The 20,515-nt window shown below is 37.5% G+C and overlaps 1 protein-coding gene across 2 annotated transcripts in view; it reads left to right on the top strand.

Annotated features, from left to right (window-relative positions):
• The window catches only part of LOC121417527 (PAX-interacting protein 1-like), a 35,494-nt gene extending 26,119 nt beyond the window's left edge, over positions 1-9,375 (top strand). For both annotated transcript variants that reach the window (XM_041611250.1, XM_041611249.1), the window contains exons 13-19: positions 822-919; positions 1,486-1,603; positions 3,515-3,683; positions 4,458-4,558; positions 6,826-7,036; positions 7,807-7,867; positions 8,846-9,375. In XM_041611250.1, coding sequence (XP_041467184.1) covers positions 822-919; positions 1,486-1,603; positions 3,515-3,683; positions 4,458-4,558; positions 6,826-7,036; positions 7,807-7,867; positions 8,846-8,870 — 783 coding nt within the window. In that variant the 3' untranslated portion in view covers positions 8,871-9,375. The remainder of the gene's footprint in view (positions 1-821; positions 920-1,485; positions 1,604-3,514; positions 3,684-4,457; positions 4,559-6,825; positions 7,037-7,806; positions 7,868-8,845) is intronic.
• The last annotated feature ends 11,140 nt before the right edge of the window (positions 9,376-20,515 follow it).

Raw genomic sequence — 20,515 nt, 5'->3', positions numbered from 1 at the left:
TTTTTATCAAATGTTCAGAATCATGTGACATATTTGCTATTCTTCATATCTATCTTTATTTTTTAAATGCATTTTTTTTGCATTTATTTGTTTCTTTTTTTGGCACTTGATGCAAGATTTTCCCCAATCCTAAACCACCCCCTCCCCTACAATCAAGGAGATGCTTAGAATTTACATGTATCACTCATATAATCTGTAGAATGGAATAGGCATATAGACTGTGTCATAGTTATTTATATGCTTATGGTGTGGTCGCACGGATGGTCCATCGTGGCACTATAGAGGTCTCGACCCAACGTACCATGCGTGCGCCCACGATCCAGCCACGATCTCCATAGTGTTTTCATCGGATAGGGTATTGTTATTAAAGGATAATGTGGTTATATCACTGCCTGAATATATGCATGTTCTAGTGATGTATAATTTAGTCAACTTGTACATTGGAATGAATACTCTTTTACTCTTACAGTTGCACTAATATGTGTATTTGATACTCTATCATAGACTGAAAGCATGAATATGGTATGAGGGATGTTTAACTTGTTCTTCTCTTGTAGAGTTACATTACTAGTATTGCTCAGAAGACAGCTAACCTTGCTAATGGGCTTGTTCTTCTCTTGTAGAGTTACATTACTAGTATTGCTCAGAAGACAGCTAACCTTGCTAATGGGCTTGTTCTTCTCTTGTAGAGTTACATTACTAGTATTGCTCAGAAGACAGCTAACCTTGCTAATGGGCTTGTTCTTCTCTTTCAGAGTTACATTACTAGTATTGCTCAGAAGACAGCTAACCTTGCTAATGGGCTTGTTCTTCTCTTTCAGAGTTACATTACTAGTATTGCTCAGAAGACAGCTAACCTTGCTAATGGGAAACGGAAGGGAGATCCACAGTCTCCTGGCAATGCTTCTAAAAAGATAAGGTAAGAAGACCAGGGCACTGTCTTACAAAGAGTTACAATTGATCCGATCAATCGCAACTATGGAAAGCCAGCAAAGACAACATATGAAATGCATGTTTGTTTAAAAAAAATCTATATATGAATCCATATCCATAAAATTCATTGATTTCTTGACAATTTGGAGTGTTCTCCTTTGATTACAAAGAACATTTTGCAAATTTCGTGTAGAAAAATTATGGCACTGATGGATTTCCATAGAGTGACGATTGATCGGATCAATTACAGTAATTCTTAACTCAAATGTGTTCATTTTTGTGTTGTATGGCATCGTTTCAATTTGATGTATTATTCATTGCGGAACAAAATAATTATATTATAATACAAGAGTTTCATTCATGAACTATAGTATCTCCATCTACGACCTCTGTAATGTAATGCACATGAGAAATATTCTCTTGATTATCTCTCTCTGTCTATCTCATTTTCTACCCCCTCTCTCTCCCTTCTATATCACTCACTCTTCCCTCTCTATCCATTTCTCCTACGCTCCTTCTCTCTCTTGCTTGCTCTCTCTGTGTCTTTGATAGGAATATGATTCAAATGGATGATGACTGGGATGCTGGTACCCCTCGTATAGCTCCTGACAAAGCTCCTAGGATTCTATTCACTGGTCTAGATGCACCAAGAATGGCAGACTTATCCAAAGTAAGTAGCAATCTCAATCTGCTTTTCAAGATATTGTGAAAATGAAATACTTATATCCAAAGTAAGTAACAAACTAGAATGACTTCTTTGTGTAGAAAATATTGTTTTGGATGAGAAGAGTTCCAAGAAATCAAAATGAAAACAGACAGTGTGAAGAATACTTTTGATATTTGGCTTTCCCATATGACATAAGGCCAACATTACCTTCTTCAATTACAGAGAAAAAAATGCAGGAGAAATAAAACGTCTGGAAAAGGTTTCACAAAAAATGTGACTTGAAATCATGCAAAGATTTAGCAGGTTATTGGTGATCTTATGCTCTGTGGATACACACTAAAGTGTATTCATTTATGAGGTTATTTAAAGGAGAGCATGTGAACATCAATTCAATTTAAATTGCACATATTGAGTAAAAAAACATACAATATCAGTACATACATAGACAATTACAATATAAGTATAAATAGTTATAATATATTACATAAAAAAAGACAAAGAAGATCAAAATGTGGAGGGGACTGACAAAGGCCATATTGATCTATCAAGGTCAATCCCCTATGAAAAAAAATGGAATACATAAATTACATATGAGAAAAGAGATACTTGACCTCAAATCCCCAGACAAAGCAAAAGAAAGTAAAAGACAAATAAAGGGAAGGGAGAGGCAAATATAAAACTACCTTAAGGAGTAAGAAGGTAAAATTTATATTACTGAGTGAATATTGCCCACTCTAATTTGTTTTCCTTTCTTTCAAACACAAAATATTTAGAAGATCTGTGGTCAAATTGTAACCTCTAAACTCATCTAAGATTAAAGATGATATTGATAAAAGGGGATTGTATTTTTGTTTCATACATTAAAAATTGGGATTCTTTGTGCTACTCATATGCCAAAATGACGATATTAAAGGTCAAGTCCATCCCATGAAAATGCTGACTTGAATAAATAGAGAAAAATCAAACTAGCATAGTACTGAAAATTTCATCAAAATCAGATGTAAAATAAAGTTATGACTTTCAAATTTTCGCTTATTTTTCACAAAACAGTGATATGCACAACAAGGTGAGTCAGTTGATGATGTAATTTGTTTTTTGTTTGAATTATACAATATTTGATTTTTTATAGATTTGACAAATAAGGACCAACTTGACTGAACCATATAGTAGTATCAAAACAAGGCTAATTCCACATGTTCAGGGAGGAATGAATTGTTGTATCACTTGACAATGAGGAGAAAATTGGAATATTTCATATTTCACATAATGAAATACAAAAGAAATAATGAGTCGATGACATCATGATTCTCCTCATGTTTTGTGATATTAAGTGAAACTTAAAATGTCATAACTTTCTTATTTTACATCCGATTCTAATGAAATATTCAGTGTTATGCTTGTTGGATTTTTCTCTTTGTATTCAAATCTACTTTTTATTGGGGGGGGGGACTTATCCTTTAAAATGAAGTAATTATTCGCTATTCTCCAATTTTTTTTCATACACAGAATCTTCATGGTCAATTGACTTAATTAACCATACATTTGAATGTATTTATTTATGTCTTTTAATGTATTTCAATTTTCTTCTCATTTTCCTTTCTAAAACATGTTTTAATTCTTCAATTCTATGAATTTCTCTTATAGGATTACTGCCTCGACAAAAACTTAATGTTTTTTTTGCAGTATTCCTCAATTCCATCCTTTTCTTGATATCTCTGTATCACTTTATTTTAACATAAGCATGTTCACATGTATATCTTTATAATGTCATTTTTGTTTTCAATCTACTATGCCTACATGCATTTATCTGTATGTATTTTTTATTGGAATTGAAAATGAATTAAATTGAATAAAACAATATTAAGATTTAAATAGCACTGGACTGTAATTTGTTTCTTTTCTCTCATTACACAGAAAATTGAGAAGCTAGGTGGTAGAATTGTTGACACTATTAGCCAGTGCACTCATCTAATAGCGGTCAAGATCATGAGGACGGTCAAGTTTTTAGCCGGTGTCTCAGTTTGTAAACACATCGTTACTCCAATGTGGATTGAAGAAAGCTACAAGAGCAGATGGTTTCTAGGTAAACATCAAAGGTTTCATAATAACAATAATAATAATAATATTAGGCATTTATATAGCACCATCTATCTAGAAATATTCTATTCCGAGGCGCATTGTTATTATTATTACCCTGGCTTTGGCTCGAGCTGCCTTTCGGCACTCATGCATTCAAGGAATTATTCCTGCTGGATACCCATTCACCTCACCTGGGTCGAGTGCAGCACAATGTTGATAAATTTCTTGCTGAAGGAAATTTGCCATGGCTGGAATTTGAACTCACAACCCTCTCTTTCAAGGTCAGAAGACTTATCCACTGGTCCACAACGCTCCACTAAAAAAGCTTGGTTAAGGTTCTGTATAGCGTATATCAGTAAAAAAATCACATGAATTAGTTCATATTGGTCTAAGGTATGGCCAAGTGATAGGATTGAAATTAGTGTAGATTGACCCAGGGAAATTTTAGAATGTTTTTAAGTTACAAATGACTTAATAAAGGGCTATATAAAACCTTGCCAATTTACAATAATATCATTGGGGCCAAGAGGGTATTTATTTGGCCACACCTTGGGCTCCTTTTGACCAATAAAAGAATGTTTACCTGCAATAAGTCTTTATGAAAGAATATTCAAGAGGTGCTTAAAACTCATTAGTTCTAAGAACAGTGATCTATTATTGCCAACGTGATAGATTTGAGCACTTTGTAATATTGGAAAATCTAGTAATTTTGAGGTAAGTGATATTTACTATGAGGAATTTTCATAATCAACTTATTATTTATTTGATTGTTTTTCAGATGTGACAAACTTCTCTCTTGTGGATCAAGAGATGGAAACATTGTTTTCATTCCAGCTTAGAGAGTCTCTCATCAGAGCTAACAAACAAAAATTATTTAAGGTATAGTAGTGATGATGACGATGATGGTGATGATGGTAATAGTAGTGATAGTGATAACAATGAGAAAGGTAATGACAGTGGTGTTATATTAGTCATAATCATTAACGCTGGAAAGCCTTGAGCAGACAAGAATGAATATTTTAATGATGTAGATGGTTGTAAGGATGCGTGATGATGGTGATTCAAAAAATGATGCACTACTTAATTTTGTTTTTTTAATAGGGGGGGAAGGCTATTTCATGTAAATATAGGCTTACCCATTCATTTTTTGTGTGCTTGGATGTCTCAGGTGCCTCTGTTGATATTTATGATGGTTGTGATTGATGATGATCAGATTACTTACAGAAACTAATCAAGATATAAGTAATTATGGTGTTGATAATTATGACTATAATGATACTGGTTGTGATAATAAATTAGGATGACCAAATGCACTCTTGCAGAAGTCTTTGTATGTGTCTTTCATGCAGCAGACCTGCAGTAAGCTTTTCATTGATAATTCTCGCTTTGGTTACCCATTTTCATCTACATTTTGTTTTTTTAATTATTTTTTCGTTTTAATTATTCAATATGGGGTAGCCCATTCAACATCAGTTGATCTCCCATGGGGCCCCTATACACAAGAATGCAATAATCATATAGTATTGACTGGCCTTGAGGGGAACATCAAATATATTGCCAGCAAAAGAATCATATTGGCCCGAGTCTTTAGACGAGGGCAATATGGGTCATTTAAGGGCAATATATTTGATGTTCCCCGAAAGAAGAGCCAGTCAATATTTTTATTATCATCCAAATCAGATATCTAGATCAAAAATCATGATAATGGTGATATTTCTTTTTAAAATAGTTGTATTGTGTCTTGTTAATGTAAGGGTCTAGGCTCTGCACTTTACCATTATGACGTACTTGCAAGCGCTTGGATCCAGTGATGTCTTTATTATGACGTATATTTTTGGCGCGCAGATCCTTATGAAGCGTATCTCTTTATACTCATCCTCAAATGCCCGGATGTGAGACCAGGGAAAATACAAAGGTATATTTTGCGTCGTCTCTGCATGCAAAGTAAATATGCGCATTGAGACCGAGGAAAATACAAACCTACCGTTCCCGATATTCAGAAAATGTAGGGCAATACGGTTTAGTAAATGACCAGCTCAAATGTCTGATACGGGTGATAATAGATAATATTTACAGAACAAACATTCAAAATAACATAACATATGCTAACAATGCAATAAAAGCTGAATTGCTAACACATCAATAATAAACATTGCAAAATTAGAGATTATTTCAATGATATTCAAACATTCAAATACATAAATCTAACAAAGTAGCAAGTGCCAGCGTAAACCTTAATTGTCATTCGACCTGAGATGTTTTTTAAAGATTATATTTAAATGAATTTAAAGATGACAATTCATGTATGATGACCGGCAAGCTATTCCACAGTTTTGGACAGGCGTAAAACAACAAATGTTCGCAATAATCAGAATGACACCTTGGAACAACAAGATCGTGTCTGACTGACTGCCTCATATTTTTCGAATGGGTTTGTTTAGATCCTGAAAATAATTTGGGTAGTATTCTGGTGCGAGTCCTTGAACACAAATAAATATATATGGAAAATAAATGATTCTGTACTTGAAGGTCGTCCAATCTAGATTTGAAAACATTTGTTTAGATGGGGTATGTATGTTACATTGAAGGATCAAACGGGCTGCTCTTTTTTGGAGTTTGGTAATTGCTCAAGTGTAGAAAATTGTTACCCTGTAGTTCAAGCAATGCTTGAGCATCTGATTAGGGTAGCATGGCCTGCTAAAGATAATAAGCAATGTAGTAATATGAACAATTTGTATTAGGTGCTTTTAAATGGTTGCCCATAATAAGTTGTATTCATAGACAATGAGGGAAGGCTGCTGTGCAATAGGCATGTATTCTGGTTTAACTTGTGGTTTAACCATGGATAGCCAATTATGACACCAATCTCTAATGGTTCAGGCTCAATTCATCCTCTGGTCTGTTCCTCAGATCATTCAGAACTCTCTGGCATAATTTAATTAGATTTATTCGCTATTATAGCATGATGAAAGGGCAAAGGCGAACATAAGCAGACATTGTCCCATAATTTCAGGGCAGGGTTGTATCCTGGATTAAATTTAATTTCAGAATACCAACCATGGTGTCCTTAGGTTCATGCTATAGATGTAGCGCAGATTTTTGGTTAGGGGTTTGAATATTTTTCTATTTCTTACTTTCTTCTACAGGATGTAACAATCTACATCACACCTGGAGTCAAACCGGGAGCAAACATGTTGAGAGAGATCATAGAGTGCGCAGGGGGTAAGCTAGCCCCATCACGCCCCTCCCTCACAAAGATTAGTCACATACAGAGCGCCCTCGGGAAGGGAGCGTTTGTTGTTATTAGTTCACCCTCTGATATGCCATCATGTAGAGATTTCTTTACACACAATATTGGTAAGTATGGAATTATCATGACGACAAACGGGGGGTGGGGGGGGGGTGTTTCTCAGACAGTTTAAATCTTAACTGAATGTGATATTTAATCTTAATGTCACACTAATCCCATGACATACTACATGACGTGATTGCACCAAGTTGCCAATTCCATCTCGGCGCAAAGGCATCGCAGGCCAGCATCTCATGGTGCCTCTTTTGTTTTTTGCCTGCAGCAGCGCAGCAAACTGGCCATTACGTCATCATTTAGGTCATATCTGATTGGCTGAAATGAGCAAAATCACAGACAGATTTGACTTGTCAAATGTCTGAGATCTGCGATCCTACTGCATCAAAGCGGGTCACAGTTACAGCGCATTGTATGTTGATGCATACTCTGTGATATTGTTGCAATCAGGTCTTGGTACAATCAGGTTGCATAGGTGTGTGCTGGGCTTGATACTAAGCATGCAGTAAGCATCCAATGTGTTTACTCTGACCATTATGTCATATACCACACGGGGCTGGAAATTTAAGTGGAGTTTTTACTTTGTTGGGTGTTCCACAAAGAATTAAGTATGATTAAATGTCATACTGAAGTATAAACAAGCACATGATATTTATCCTGTAATTTAATTGAGAAGCTGTACATTTGTGATTTAAGACATGCTCCTAGGAATTTCAGTGTAATTTTCAGTCAGCAACCATGATGATTATGTTCATAGGTTATTAAGAAATTGAGTTTGTTTGCTTTAGTGTATTAACTATCATTCTATTGATTTTTTTTCTAGATGTTCACAATGCTGAGTTTGTTCTTACGGGGGTCCTTCGTCAGCAGCTGGATTACAAGTCATATCCTTTGAATATTTCTCTTTAAAGATTTGATAGTTTTCAATAAAGTGAGTAAAGATATTGAAAAAATGACAGGGGCTTGTAACTTACAATAAGATGTTGTTTTAAAGAGATATAATTACTGGAGCGACTAGACCCTATATCCAAGCATTATATTCAAAGGGAATCAGTTCTAGCCTTGTAATCAGAATGTTGTGTGTAATAATTCAATAATAGGAATCAAGTGTACACTGAACCCCTCAGAAGAACAGCCTGAAGAGGGTCATCCAGCCAATGAGTGGAAAATGAATGAATAAAATAAATAGAAAATAAAATTTTGATTCAGATTTTAATGTATTCATTTTTCTCCACTTGTTGGAGAGTTTAGCAAGAGCCTTCTTGCTAAAATCTCCAGTGAATGGAGAATAAAGTACTTTATGTATTCATAAATCAAGGGAAGATTTGAATAACATTCCTACACTGTAGACCTTGTATTGGATTATTGCTCATAGATAGTAATTCAAAGGCTGAAACCTGTTTGAGACTTGATGACTGTGCTATAACTTTTATTTCCCATTATACCAATCCCCTCGTGTATGCAGCCTCCAATCATGTATCACTCAATCTTCAATTATTATTATAGTCGTCTTTATGATAAGATTATTGTAGTTATAATGGTATAGCGTGGTGTAGTGGTTCTGACTCTTGTGTGTTCGAATCCAACTATGGCCTTGCGTCCTTTGGCAAGGTTTTATTCCACAACTTGCCACTTTCCACCCAGGTGTTATATGGGTACCCAGTAGGATGCGAAAGCCGTAGTATGCCTAGCCATTGAGTCTTGGAACTCTTGTTGGAATGCTCCTCAAGGAGTGGAGAATATGAATACATTTTGGGCATGCCAGGATTCAATGACCAGGTTAATAATATATCTGTAAAGCGCTTAGAGATGTCGTTCTGATGTGTAGTATTATGATTATATTCTCCTTGACCTAGAAATACATTTAGATTTGATCCTCGTATCTGAAGCTGGGCAACCAGAGACTACCATAACAAACCGAAAGCTAGCTTCCTGCATGTGGCTTGTGATTCCAACCACTAGGCGCATGAAGGTCTGGGACAGTATTTACTTTAAATTCTCAAACATGAGTATTTTACCTAGATGTTGTTTTATGAAGTAACATGTCAATTTGGTATTCAATGTTTAATTTAGCTGAGTTTTTCAGACAGCTAGAGTGACCAGTTTGTGTTTTCATACACAATTATCCTAAGAACTATCTTGTGGTGTATCCAAAGTAACACATTAATTTGTGCTAGCCACTTTACAGCCATTAGACTTGATTACCCAGTATTATTCTTGATACTCTGGACAATGTGTGTCCTGATTGACTTTCATGGAGTAGCCTTTGCACAACCATCTCTGACTATTTGAATTTCAGTTTAAGAGCCATTATTCACAAATGGATATTTGTGCAGATAACCCATCCTTTTGTGTTAAGAACACTGGATAGACTTGTTAATTAATCCCATTTCATCCCCCCTCTATCAGCCCTACCAATTCATTATCTGTGATGGTTCAGATCAGTGGGGGGGGGGGGCACTTCCATTGACGAGTGGATACCATGCGCGACCATGAGGTCCAAAAGCACCCTAAACACATATTTTCAATATTCTGAAAATGCACCCCTTAATAAGTATTGGCATGTAAAATCCTACCCTAACAAAACAATACACGTGGCAAGTATTCCCTGAATTGACACCCTAAACAAGTACAGCGATTTTTTTTTATTGTTATGTCATGGACTCGGTTGTTGGTTAATACATCATGGAGTTTAGTACAGCCCCACCTCCCACATCTCGCGCAAATAGATCTGTCTTTTTTCATTATTTACGGTGTTTTTTACACCCTTATTACATTATGTAAGAAACGTGCCCTATCTTGAAAAAGACATCCTTTTTACATGTTTTTTTTGGTCGTGCATGGTATCCACTTCAATATAAGTAGCACATGGGAGCTGCAGGTGATTTAGCCCCCGAAATACACATCACCATTCATCACAATATTAAAGCTTAACATGTGTTGGAGATTTCGAAAGTAAGTTTTGAAGAGTAGCCCTCGAAAATGAAATATTAATATTTTGCCTTGTAGACATCGTGCACAGACATGGCGCACAAATTATATTTTAAAGGTTTTGATATTGTACTTATCCAATCTTCGATAATGATAATGAATGTATTGATCAAGTTTATTATAACAAGGTAGTGCAAATTGTATTATTTTGAAATTATGGATTATTCTCAGTCAAATTGAATATGATCAATGCACATTTCTAGCCCCCCCCCAAAAAAAAACTTGTGCCAAATGCTTTCTAACTCCATATTCCGAAAAAAAGAAATTAGTTAATTAGTTTGTATATACAGGTCTAAGGTATGCCCCTTTTTAACTTTCTCAAAGGATAGTTGCTATCTTTGCTAATCTTCATGGTTGTTACTAAACACCTGTATCAGTGCAGAGCCTACCCCAGTACTCTGTGGATCACAAGAAGAATAACTTGGATTTTTAAAATGACCCCTGGCAGACAGCATGCACATTGATGTAAGAAATAAAATTACATAACTGAATACACTATGTTTTCATTGACCAAAAGGTAATTTATTGGACATTCTTGGAACTATGGTGACTGTATATAAGTGTCTTGTGATGTATTTTGTATATTTTTTTGTGTTTTTAATATCTAGTAGTCGCATGTATCTATGTCAGATGTAGCTAGTTCTGGAATTTCATCCAATGATGCAAAGATAGTTGAGTTTCCTCAGGTTTCATGCTTTTCGGACCAGTGAAAATAAGAAGATATGAATAAGATAATCTTTAATGCTTTTTTAAACAACTTTATAACATGTAATTTTATCTTTCATTTGTTCCTTTAATTTGGCCATCTCTTTCCGTGAACTTTTTGAAGGTTGGCCATATGAGTTAAAGGTCAAGTTCCACCCCAGAAGGTGTTGATTTGAATAGAGAAATTCAAACCAGCATACTGCTGAAAGTTTCATCAATATTGGATGTAAAATAAGAAAGTTATGACATTTTAAAGTTTGTTATTTTCACTAAACAGTTATATGCATAACTCACTGACATGCAAATGAGACAGTCGATGATGTCCCTCACTCACTATTTTTTTTTTTATAATACAATATTTAAGTTTTTACAGATTTGACAATAAATGCCAGCTTGACTGAACGATAATGCTTATTTAAAATGTTTAGGGACGAATTAATCTGTTTCATTTGGCAATGAGGAGAATTAGAATATTTCATACAATAAAATGCAAAAGAAATAGTGAGTGTATGATGTCATCAATCTCTTTATTGGGCAGAGGAGTGGGCTAAGATAAATTCTTCAAATCATTCTGCATCTATTTAGAACCATGATACATTCAACCATTAAATTATATTTACTGCATTTCTGTATGATATGTATAAAACATTTTATATGTAAAAATATTTGAAGTTTTTTTATGATTGTAATAAAATCTATATAATGAATGGAACTCTTCATGATCTTATTTAGGTGTCTCTGAGTTCTTAGTGTAGTTAACTAGTTTGATGGATATATCTTTGTCTCATGAATGGCGTTGTGTCAGATGTGTAGATGGATTATACTCTGAGTATTAAAGTCAAGTCTCTTGGAACCAGATAACTTTTTGACTTTGTTCTAAAAGAGAAATATGATGCATGTTTTGATTAACCTGGTGGGTGTTTCATAAAACTGTTCGTAAAGTTACGAACGACTTTACGCACGACTGGAACATGTTCTTAGGTCATAAATCAATGACATGAATATCACAAAGCATAAGAAAGGATCACCAGTCGTGCATAAAGTCATTCGTATCTTACGAACAGCTTTATGAAACACCCACCAGGTCTATTTGAAAAAAATTGCTTTGATTTATTTGACTCGTGGAAGATTGACTTATAGGAACAGTTACCTGTAAGGTAAATTTTTACTCAATGTGTAGGAGAATATGTAAATGCTATTTTGTCTTGTGGATGTCTTTGTAAGGAGTAATTGTGTTTCTTTCACAGTGCTAGTAAACTTGTATGTGGGTTTTTGTGTGTGTGTGTGTGTGAGAGGTATCCATATTTTTGTGTGTGTCTATGTAGAGGTGTTTAGTCTAGGTGGAGATACATGTGTGAGGTATGTATTTTCTGTATTGACTCGAGATTCTCTGAGGCATTTTCTTGATGTAGGTGCTAGCAAGTGTCTGAGGGTGGGGGGGGGGGGGGTTGCAGAAATTCAGATCCAAACTCCATTGATGTGATGAAACTCTAAAATTTCAGGAATATCAAAATTAATGACATGACAACAATTTTCATCTCTGTGACTGAAGGAGTGTAAGCATGTTTTGTTTTGGGTATCTGTTTGAATGAGGGTTGGTTATATGTGGATGTCTGTGTAAGGGGGTGGTGTGGATGTAGCCATGAGAAATGCAGACCCCCCTGTACAAGAATGTGTGTGAGAGCATTTGAGTGTATGGGTTCATGATATGGATTTATTTATATATTGTTTTTGGGTGGGGGGTGGTGGTGTTGAGGTTTTTTTGTCCAGTTATAATTGTTTTTTTTGTGTGTGGATTGTATGGATGCCCCTTTTAAAGGCACACCTATGGCATTGATGATGGTGGGTGTGTTTGTGAAGGATGAGGGTGTGTCTAGACTAAGAGTGGGGTTGTATAGAATGATGGTGGGTTTAGACTAAAGTGGGTGTGTTTGTGCAGGATGTGGTTATGTTTAGACTAGGAGCGGGTGTGCTTTCGAAGGATGAGGGTGTGTTTAGACTAGGAGCGGGTGTGTTTGTGAAGGATGAGGGTGTGTTTAGACTAGGAGTGGGTGTGTTTGTGAAGGATGAGGGTGTGTTTAGACTAGGAGTGGGTGTGTTTGTGAAGATGAGGGTGTGTTTAGACTAGGAGTGGGTGTGTTTGTGAAGGATGAGGGTGTGTTTAGACTAGGAGTGGGTGTGTTTGTGAAGGATGAGGGTGTGTTTAGACTAGGAGTGGGTGTGATTTCGAAGGATGAGGGTGTGTTTAGACTGGGAGTGGGTGTGTTTAGACTGGGAGTGGGTGTGTTTGTGAAGGATGAGGGTGTGTTTAGACTAGGAGTGGGTGCGTTTGTGAAGGATGAGGGTGTGTTTAGACTAGGAACAGGTGTGTTTGTGAAGGATGAGGGTGTGTTAAGACTAGGAGTGGGTGTGTTTGTGAAGGATGAGGGTGTGTTTAGACTAGGAGTGGGTGTGTTTGTGAAGGATGAGGGTGTGTTTAGACTAGGAGTGGGTGTGTTTGTGAAGGATGAGGGTGTGTTTAGACTAGGAGTGGGTGTGTTTGTGAAGGATGAGGGTGTGTTTAGACTAGGAAGAGGTGTGTTTGTGAAGGATGAGGGTGTGTTTAGACTAGGAGCGGGTGTGTTTGTGAAGGATGAGGGTGTGTTTAGACTAGGAGTGGGTGTGTTTGTGAAGGATGAGGGTGTGTTTAGACTAGGAATGGGTGCGTTTGTGAAGGATGAGGGTGTGTTTAGACTAGGAACAGGTGTGTTTGTGAAGGATGAGGGTGTGTTAAGACTAGGAGTGGGTGTGTTTGTGAAGGATGAGGGTGTGTTTAGACTAGGAGTGGGTGTGTTTGTGAAGGATGAGGGTGTGTTTAGACTAGGAGTGGGTGTGTTTGTGAAGGATGAGGGTGTGTTTAGACTAGGAGTGGGTGTGTTTGTGAAGGATGAGGGTGTGTTTAGACTAGGAACAGGTGTGTTTGTGAAGGATGAGGGTGTGTTTAGACTAGGAGCGGGTGTGTTTGTGAAGGATGAGGGTGTGTTTAGACTAGGAGCGGGTGTGTTTGTGAAGGATGAGGGTGTGTTTAGACTAGGAGCGGGTGTGTTTGTGAAGGATGAGGGTGTGTTTAGACTAGGAGTGGGTGTGTTTGTGAAGGATGAGGGTGTGTTTAGACTAGGAGTGGGTGTGTTTGTGAAGGATGAGGGTGTGTTTAGACTAGGAGTGGGTGTGTTTGTGAAGGATGAGGGTGTGTTTAGACTAGGAGTGGGTGTGTTTGTGAAGGATGAGGGTGTGTTTAGACTAGGAGTGGGTGTGTTTGTGAAGAATGAGGGTGTGTCTAGTCCAGGTGTGGGTGTGTTTGTGCAGGATGAGGGTGTTTTGAGACTTTGAGTGGGTGTGTTTATGAAGGTTTAAGGTGTATTTAGGTAGAGTGTCTTGATGGATGATGTGGGTGTATTTGTGAAGGAAGAGGGTGTGTTTAGACTAGCAGTGAGGGTGTTTGTGCAGGATGTGAGCATATTTAGACTCGGTAAAGGTGTGTTTATGAAGGATTTGTGTGTGTTTAGTCTAGGTGTGGGTGTGTTTGTGAAGGATTGTGGGGTATCTAGACTAGGAGTGGGTGTGTTTGTGAAGAATGAGGGTGTGTTTAGACTAAAGTGGGTGTGTTTGTGAAGAATGGTGGTGTGTTTAGACTTGGAGTGGGTGTGTTCGTGACTAGGAATTACGAGGATGAGGGTGTGTTTCGGCTAGGAGTGGATTTTGTTTGTGAAGAGTGTGTGTGTGTTCAGCATTTAGATTGAAAAGCTATAGGGAAATAATACTAGTATGCAGGGCTCGCTGCTGGAGCAGTTAATACTGAAGTGGTATGTTGGTCCCGGGGGGGGGGGCACTTCCATTCATGAGTGGATACCATGCGCGACCATGGGGTCTCGAAAAGCACCCTAAACACGTTATTTCCAAATTCTGAAAATGCACCCCTTAACAAGTATTGGTGTGTGAAACCCTACCCTTAACAAGAATTGGAAACAAAACGATACTCTTGGCAAATATTCCCTGAAATGAACCCCTAAACAAGTACATGAATGTTTTATTGTTACGGATCCTTCGGTCGTCGGCTTTACCTTATTTGGGTTAGTATGACCCCACCTTCTACATCTCGCGCAAATCGGACTCTAAACACGAAGTGAAGGGGCAAAAAGGACATCCTTTATAAAACATTTTGATTTTGTTTGATCATCCCCGCAAAATCGACCCTAAACACGTAATTTTCCTAGCGAAATAGATATCCTTTTTTCATTATTTTTGTGTTTTTGACACCCTTATCACGTTACGTACGTAACGTGCCCTGTTACAACCGATAATGTCGCACCAACGCATAATGTCGCAGCAACGCATAATGTCGCAATCTGCGACATTATGCCAAGAGCGTCCGACGCATAATGTCGCAGTCAACGCATAATGTCGTAGTTTTTCTAACGCATAATGTCACATGTCGCAACGCATAATGTCGCAGCAAATCGTTAACGCATAATGTCACATGTCGCAACGCATAATGTCACAGCGGTATTTTCTTCAGGACTTGAGCTACAGATAAGATATAAAACATGCTTTTACTTAGTATTTTGAGACACGAAAAAGAGAATGAAATTATTTTGAAATCAGGATTACTCTTTGTATGGATATTTGTCGCTTTATTGCCATTTCGTCTACTGCCTTTTCCCCACTATCGCATGGTCTGATATCATTTCGTCTACCATTAGTTAGTCAACTATCAACATAGTCCAATAACCATTTCGTCTACCATCTCGTCTAATAGCCAGTTGGTCTAATAGCCGTTGTGTTTATTATCATTTAGTCTAATTGTATTTTTTTCAGCTGGTCCAATATCCATTTTGTCCAATATCATTACGTCTATTACCTTTTGGTCTAATAGCCAATTGGTCTAATAACCACTTGGTGTATTCTCATTTTCGTCCATGTTCCATTTGGTCTAACTTCAGTTGGTTCGCTATCACTTTGTCTAAATCCATTTCGGCTAATACTCATTTGGTATCGTTGCCACGGGTCCAATCACCAATAGGTCCAATCATTGGTTCTAGGACAATTACCCCACGGACAATCACCCTTCCGGACAACTAATCCCTGACAATTTTACCCCCTGAGGACAATTACCCCCCGAGGACAATTACCCCCTGAGGACAATTACACCCCGGACAATTACCCCCTAGACAATTACTCCCGGACAACTACCCCCTGTAAAACTACCCCTCGGACGATTACCCCCTGAGGACAATTCCCCCCGGACAACTACCCCTCGGACAATTACCCCCTGGACAATTACCCCCGGACAATTACCCCCTGAACAACTACCCCCCGATGACAATTACCCCCGGACAATTACCCCTTAGGAAAATTACCCCCCCCCCGAGGACAATTACCCCGGATAATTACCCCAGAGGACAATTACCAACGGGAACAATTACCCTGCCCCGGGGACAATAACCCCCTAGACAAAGGGAGTGCACAGAGTTAGGGCCTAAATAGTAAAATTACAAGTCGTTCTTGTGTATACTATCTTTGCATATTTTTTTTTGCTTACTCTATTAAAACTAAAGCCACATCTTAATCTGGAATGTGCACCAATTGTTTCATAATTCTTAGCTTCTTGTTAGATGAATTGTTTTAAAATAACAGGTTTATAGGTTCTTCTTGTCAAAGTAGTGTTGATGGTTTGCGTTACCGACTTTCAATATTTCTACCTGTGAAGGAGTCTTTTTAATGTTTTATCTATTTTCCTGATTTTTTCCTGAAATTAAACCCCAAATTAATCAAGAAAAAAAAATCAGATCAGCTGGAATCAGAGAAATTAGGCATTTGTGATTATTACGTCTAATCGTGTCTTTTCATGAATGTTCAATTGTTCTATGAAAACTTAGTATGTGGGCCAGTTTACACATTTTCTGATGTACATATGCGTAGCTATATAGCGCAAGCCCCCACCCCAATTTTTCATGATGCAGAAGGCATTGCTAAACAAAAAAAAGAAAAAAAAGGCGGAAAAGGAAGAAAAAAAAAGAAGAAAATGAGAGAGAGGGAGCGAGAAAAAGGGAGAAAGAGCGATATAAAAGAGAAAGTTATTAACATAAGATAAAGTAGAAAATATATTGAAAACCTGTGCCACCGACCCAGACCATTATAATGGTTCACGCCCGGGGGGGGGGCACTCAGTATATAATAATGTGCAGCGGAGGGGACCCCCATTTTTACACTCAAATTTCCGTTCCAAGGCATGGCATCTTTGTCTTATTGAGAAAAAGAACAAATAAAGCCGCTCCAAGGCAAAACATTTTCTTCTTATCGAGAAAAAAGAAGAAAGAAATCCGCTCCAAAGCTTGTCACATTTTTCGTTAAGCCGTTCCGGTCGCATTGATCTGCTACAATGAGCTGCAATTTTGGTGAAATGCGGCCGCAGAGCGCTGTCCGACCATCACCTCTGCGCGAGCGCACCCGGCGGACGTGCCGCCGGGCGAGCTACATCATGCACGCATGTCTGTTCAACAGGGATGCATCAGCACTGACACGCTAGCGATCCGTTCCAAGGACCCCGTTTTTTGTCTCGCCCGCGGCACACCCCTACCACTTTTTTGGTCGAGTGCCCCCTTCCCCCCTGGGGTCACGCTTGATTCGATGCCAGAGAGAAGGTGGGGGGATTTCCAGGGGGAATTGTTTGGCGGTAACTGTCTGGAGAATCATTGTCTTAGGGGGCATTGGGTGGGGGGGGGGGGTAATTGTCTGTGAAATAATTGTCCAGGGATGATTGTCCGGGGGTAATTGTCCGGGGGGGGGGGGTGATTGTCCTCGGAGGCTAAATGTTAAGAGGTGGTTGTCCGGAAGGTGATTTTCTGGGGGGTAATTGTCCTAGAACCGGTGATAGGACCTAATGGTGATTGGACCCATGGCAATGATACTTAGCCGAAATGGGTTTAGACAAAGTGATAGCGAACCAACTGAAGTTAGACCAAATGGAACATGGACGAAAATGAGAGTACACTAAGTGGTTATTAGACCAAAAGGTAATAGACGTAATGATATTGGACAAAATGGATATTTGACCAATTGAAAAAAATACAATTATACTAAATGATGATAAACACAACGGCTATTAGACCAACTGGCTATTAGACGAGATGGTAATTAGACGAAATGGTTATTGGACTATGTTGATAGTTGACTAACTAATGGTAGACGAAATGATATCAGACCATGCAATAGTGGGGAAAAGGCAGTAGACGAAATGGCAATATAGCGACAAATATCCATACAAAGAGTAATCCTGATTTCAAAATAATTTCATTCTCTTTTCGTGTCTCAAAATACTAAGTAAAAGCATGTTTTATATCTTATCTGTAGCTCAAGTCCTGAAGAAAATACCGCTGTGACATTATGCGTTGCGACATGTGACATTATGCGTTAACGATTTGCTGCGACATTATGCGTTGCGACATGTGACATTATGCGTTAGAAAAACTACGACATTATGCGTTGACTGCGACATTATGCGTCGGACGCTCTTGGCATAATGTCGCAGATTGCGACATTATGCGTTGCTGCGACATTATCGGTTGTAACATGGCCTATCGTGAAAAAGACATCCTTTTTACGTATTTTTTGGTCGCGCATGGTATCCACTCGTCAATGTAAGTGCCCCCCCGGGATGTTGGTGTAATAATGGTGCATTACCAGCGAGGGTGTTGGGCGGGTTTGGATATGTCTTTGTCAAGACATCACGCACACTGCATACTTTATCAATGTTCTACTCCTGCTACTGGGTTTCCTGCTCTCACAGTATTATTCCTTTAAGCAGATAACATCAACCTGTATGCAGTGTATTTCTCTACTTAGTCGTTATCCAGACTGATGTTTAGTTTCCCAATCTTCACAGTAACCTTAACAACACGCGTTTTATCTCCAGTACCGTGATCAAGTAAACTCAACAGCTCGGTTGCCTAGCAACGCTCAACGCTCCGGATATCATGTGAGTGATAATAAGTTAGTAAACAACACGTTTAGAACGAAGATCATGAATTAAAAATAAGATTAAAAAACTCAGTACCAAGGTGGAGGGAAAGAGTCGGCTTATTATAGAGGTTAAATGCAGTAGCGAATTACCAATTGTTTGATATGAAAAATGGATCGAATTCAGTATTTGTAAGAAAAGAAAAATGTCCAGAAACCAAACTCTTATGACGAAGGAGACTAAGAAGTAGCAGAATGAGAAGAAGAAATAGGAAGAAAAAGAACTAGAATAAGAAGAAGTAGTAGTAGAAGAAGAAGAAGAACAAGAAGAATGAGGAAGAAAGTGAAAACAATGAAAGGAAGGAGAAAAGGAAAAATAAAGATGAGAACAAGAAGAGAAGAAAAATAACAAAATAAGACCCCCCCAAAAAAAACAAAGAAAGGCGGAAAAAGAGAAAGTGCAGAAAAAATAGTAGAAGACAAAAAAGTAATAAGAAAATTGAACAGAGATACAGGATGGAATGGTCCAAAGAGTAAAGAAAGAGATAGACGTATACATATTTTTTGGGTCTATTTTCCTAATTTAATTCGATGGGATAGAGGAAGATCGAGAGGGGGAGAAAGAGAAAAAAGAAGATAGAGAGAGATGGGTTGGGGAAGAAAGAGACAAGCACTGGCCGGGAAAGGGGGAGGGGTAGAGAGAGAGAGAGAGAGGGAGAAAGAGAATGAGAGAAAGGGAGGGAAAGAGACAAGGGGGTGGGGTTAAGATTAGAATTAGCTATTAGATAAAAAGAATCGAGACATCGAACATTAAGATTGAACGTAAGATAAATGTGGTTGTATTACACGTAATTGTCAATAACAAAATAAACAATGATGCATGAACAAGAGCTTAACAGAAATTATCAAACCAACGAACTGTTGCACGAAATTTATTTGCAATCGATTTCAAATATCGTTCACAGATTTGCGATGGATAAGCTGATTGCCACCATGTATCATATATTATTATTATTAACACGTATGAAATAAATATATATATTTTAATTTTAAGAAGCAATGATGATTTTTAAAATTGCGATTCATTGCTGGACTTATGTTGGAGATTTTCATCTGACTAATTGCAATTAGGCCCTTGGTATAAATGGCATGTAACTTACTTAAGAAACAGCTCTATGAATTATAAACCCGATTTAGCTATCGTATGGTGATGCACACAATGACACAATAACTCCTCGTTATTGTCTTCATTCAAACAACAGTTAAAGGTCAAGTCCATCTCAGAAAAATGTTGATTTGAATCAATAAAGAAAGATCAGGCAAGCACAATGCTGAAAATTTCATCAAAATTGGATAAAAAATAAGAAAGTTATGACATTTCAAAGTTTCGCTTATTTTTAACAAAATAGTAAATATGAACGAGTCAGTTACATCCAAATGAGAGAGTCGATGATGTCACTCACTCACTATTTATTTTATTTTTTTATTGTTTGTATTATACAATATTTCAATTTTTACGAATTTGACGATTAGGACCTCTTTGCCTGAAGCACAAAATGTTAAAATAGTGGAATTCCACGTATTCAGGGAGGAATGAAACTTCATTTCACATGACAATAACGAGAAAATGATTTTTTTCATATTTCATATAATAAAATACAAAAGAACTAGTGAGTGAATGATGTCATCAGTTTCTCATTTGCATACTGACCGAGATGTGCATATAACTTTTTTTGTGAAATTAAGCGAAACTTTAAAATGCCATAACCTTCTTATTTTACATCCAATTTTGATGAAATTTTCAGTGTCATGCTTGTTGAATTTTCTCTTTTTATTCAAAA

Source organism: Lytechinus variegatus, chromosome 6 (assembly GCF_018143015.1).
Source record: "Lytechinus variegatus isolate NC3 chromosome 6, Lvar_3.0, whole genome shotgun sequence".
In the NCBI taxonomy this organism is placed as follows: domain Eukaryota; kingdom Metazoa; phylum Echinodermata; class Echinoidea; order Temnopleuroida; family Toxopneustidae; genus Lytechinus; species Lytechinus variegatus.
Note: the sequence above shows the minus strand (reverse complement) of the source record. Positions and strands in the feature narration are given on the sequence as shown.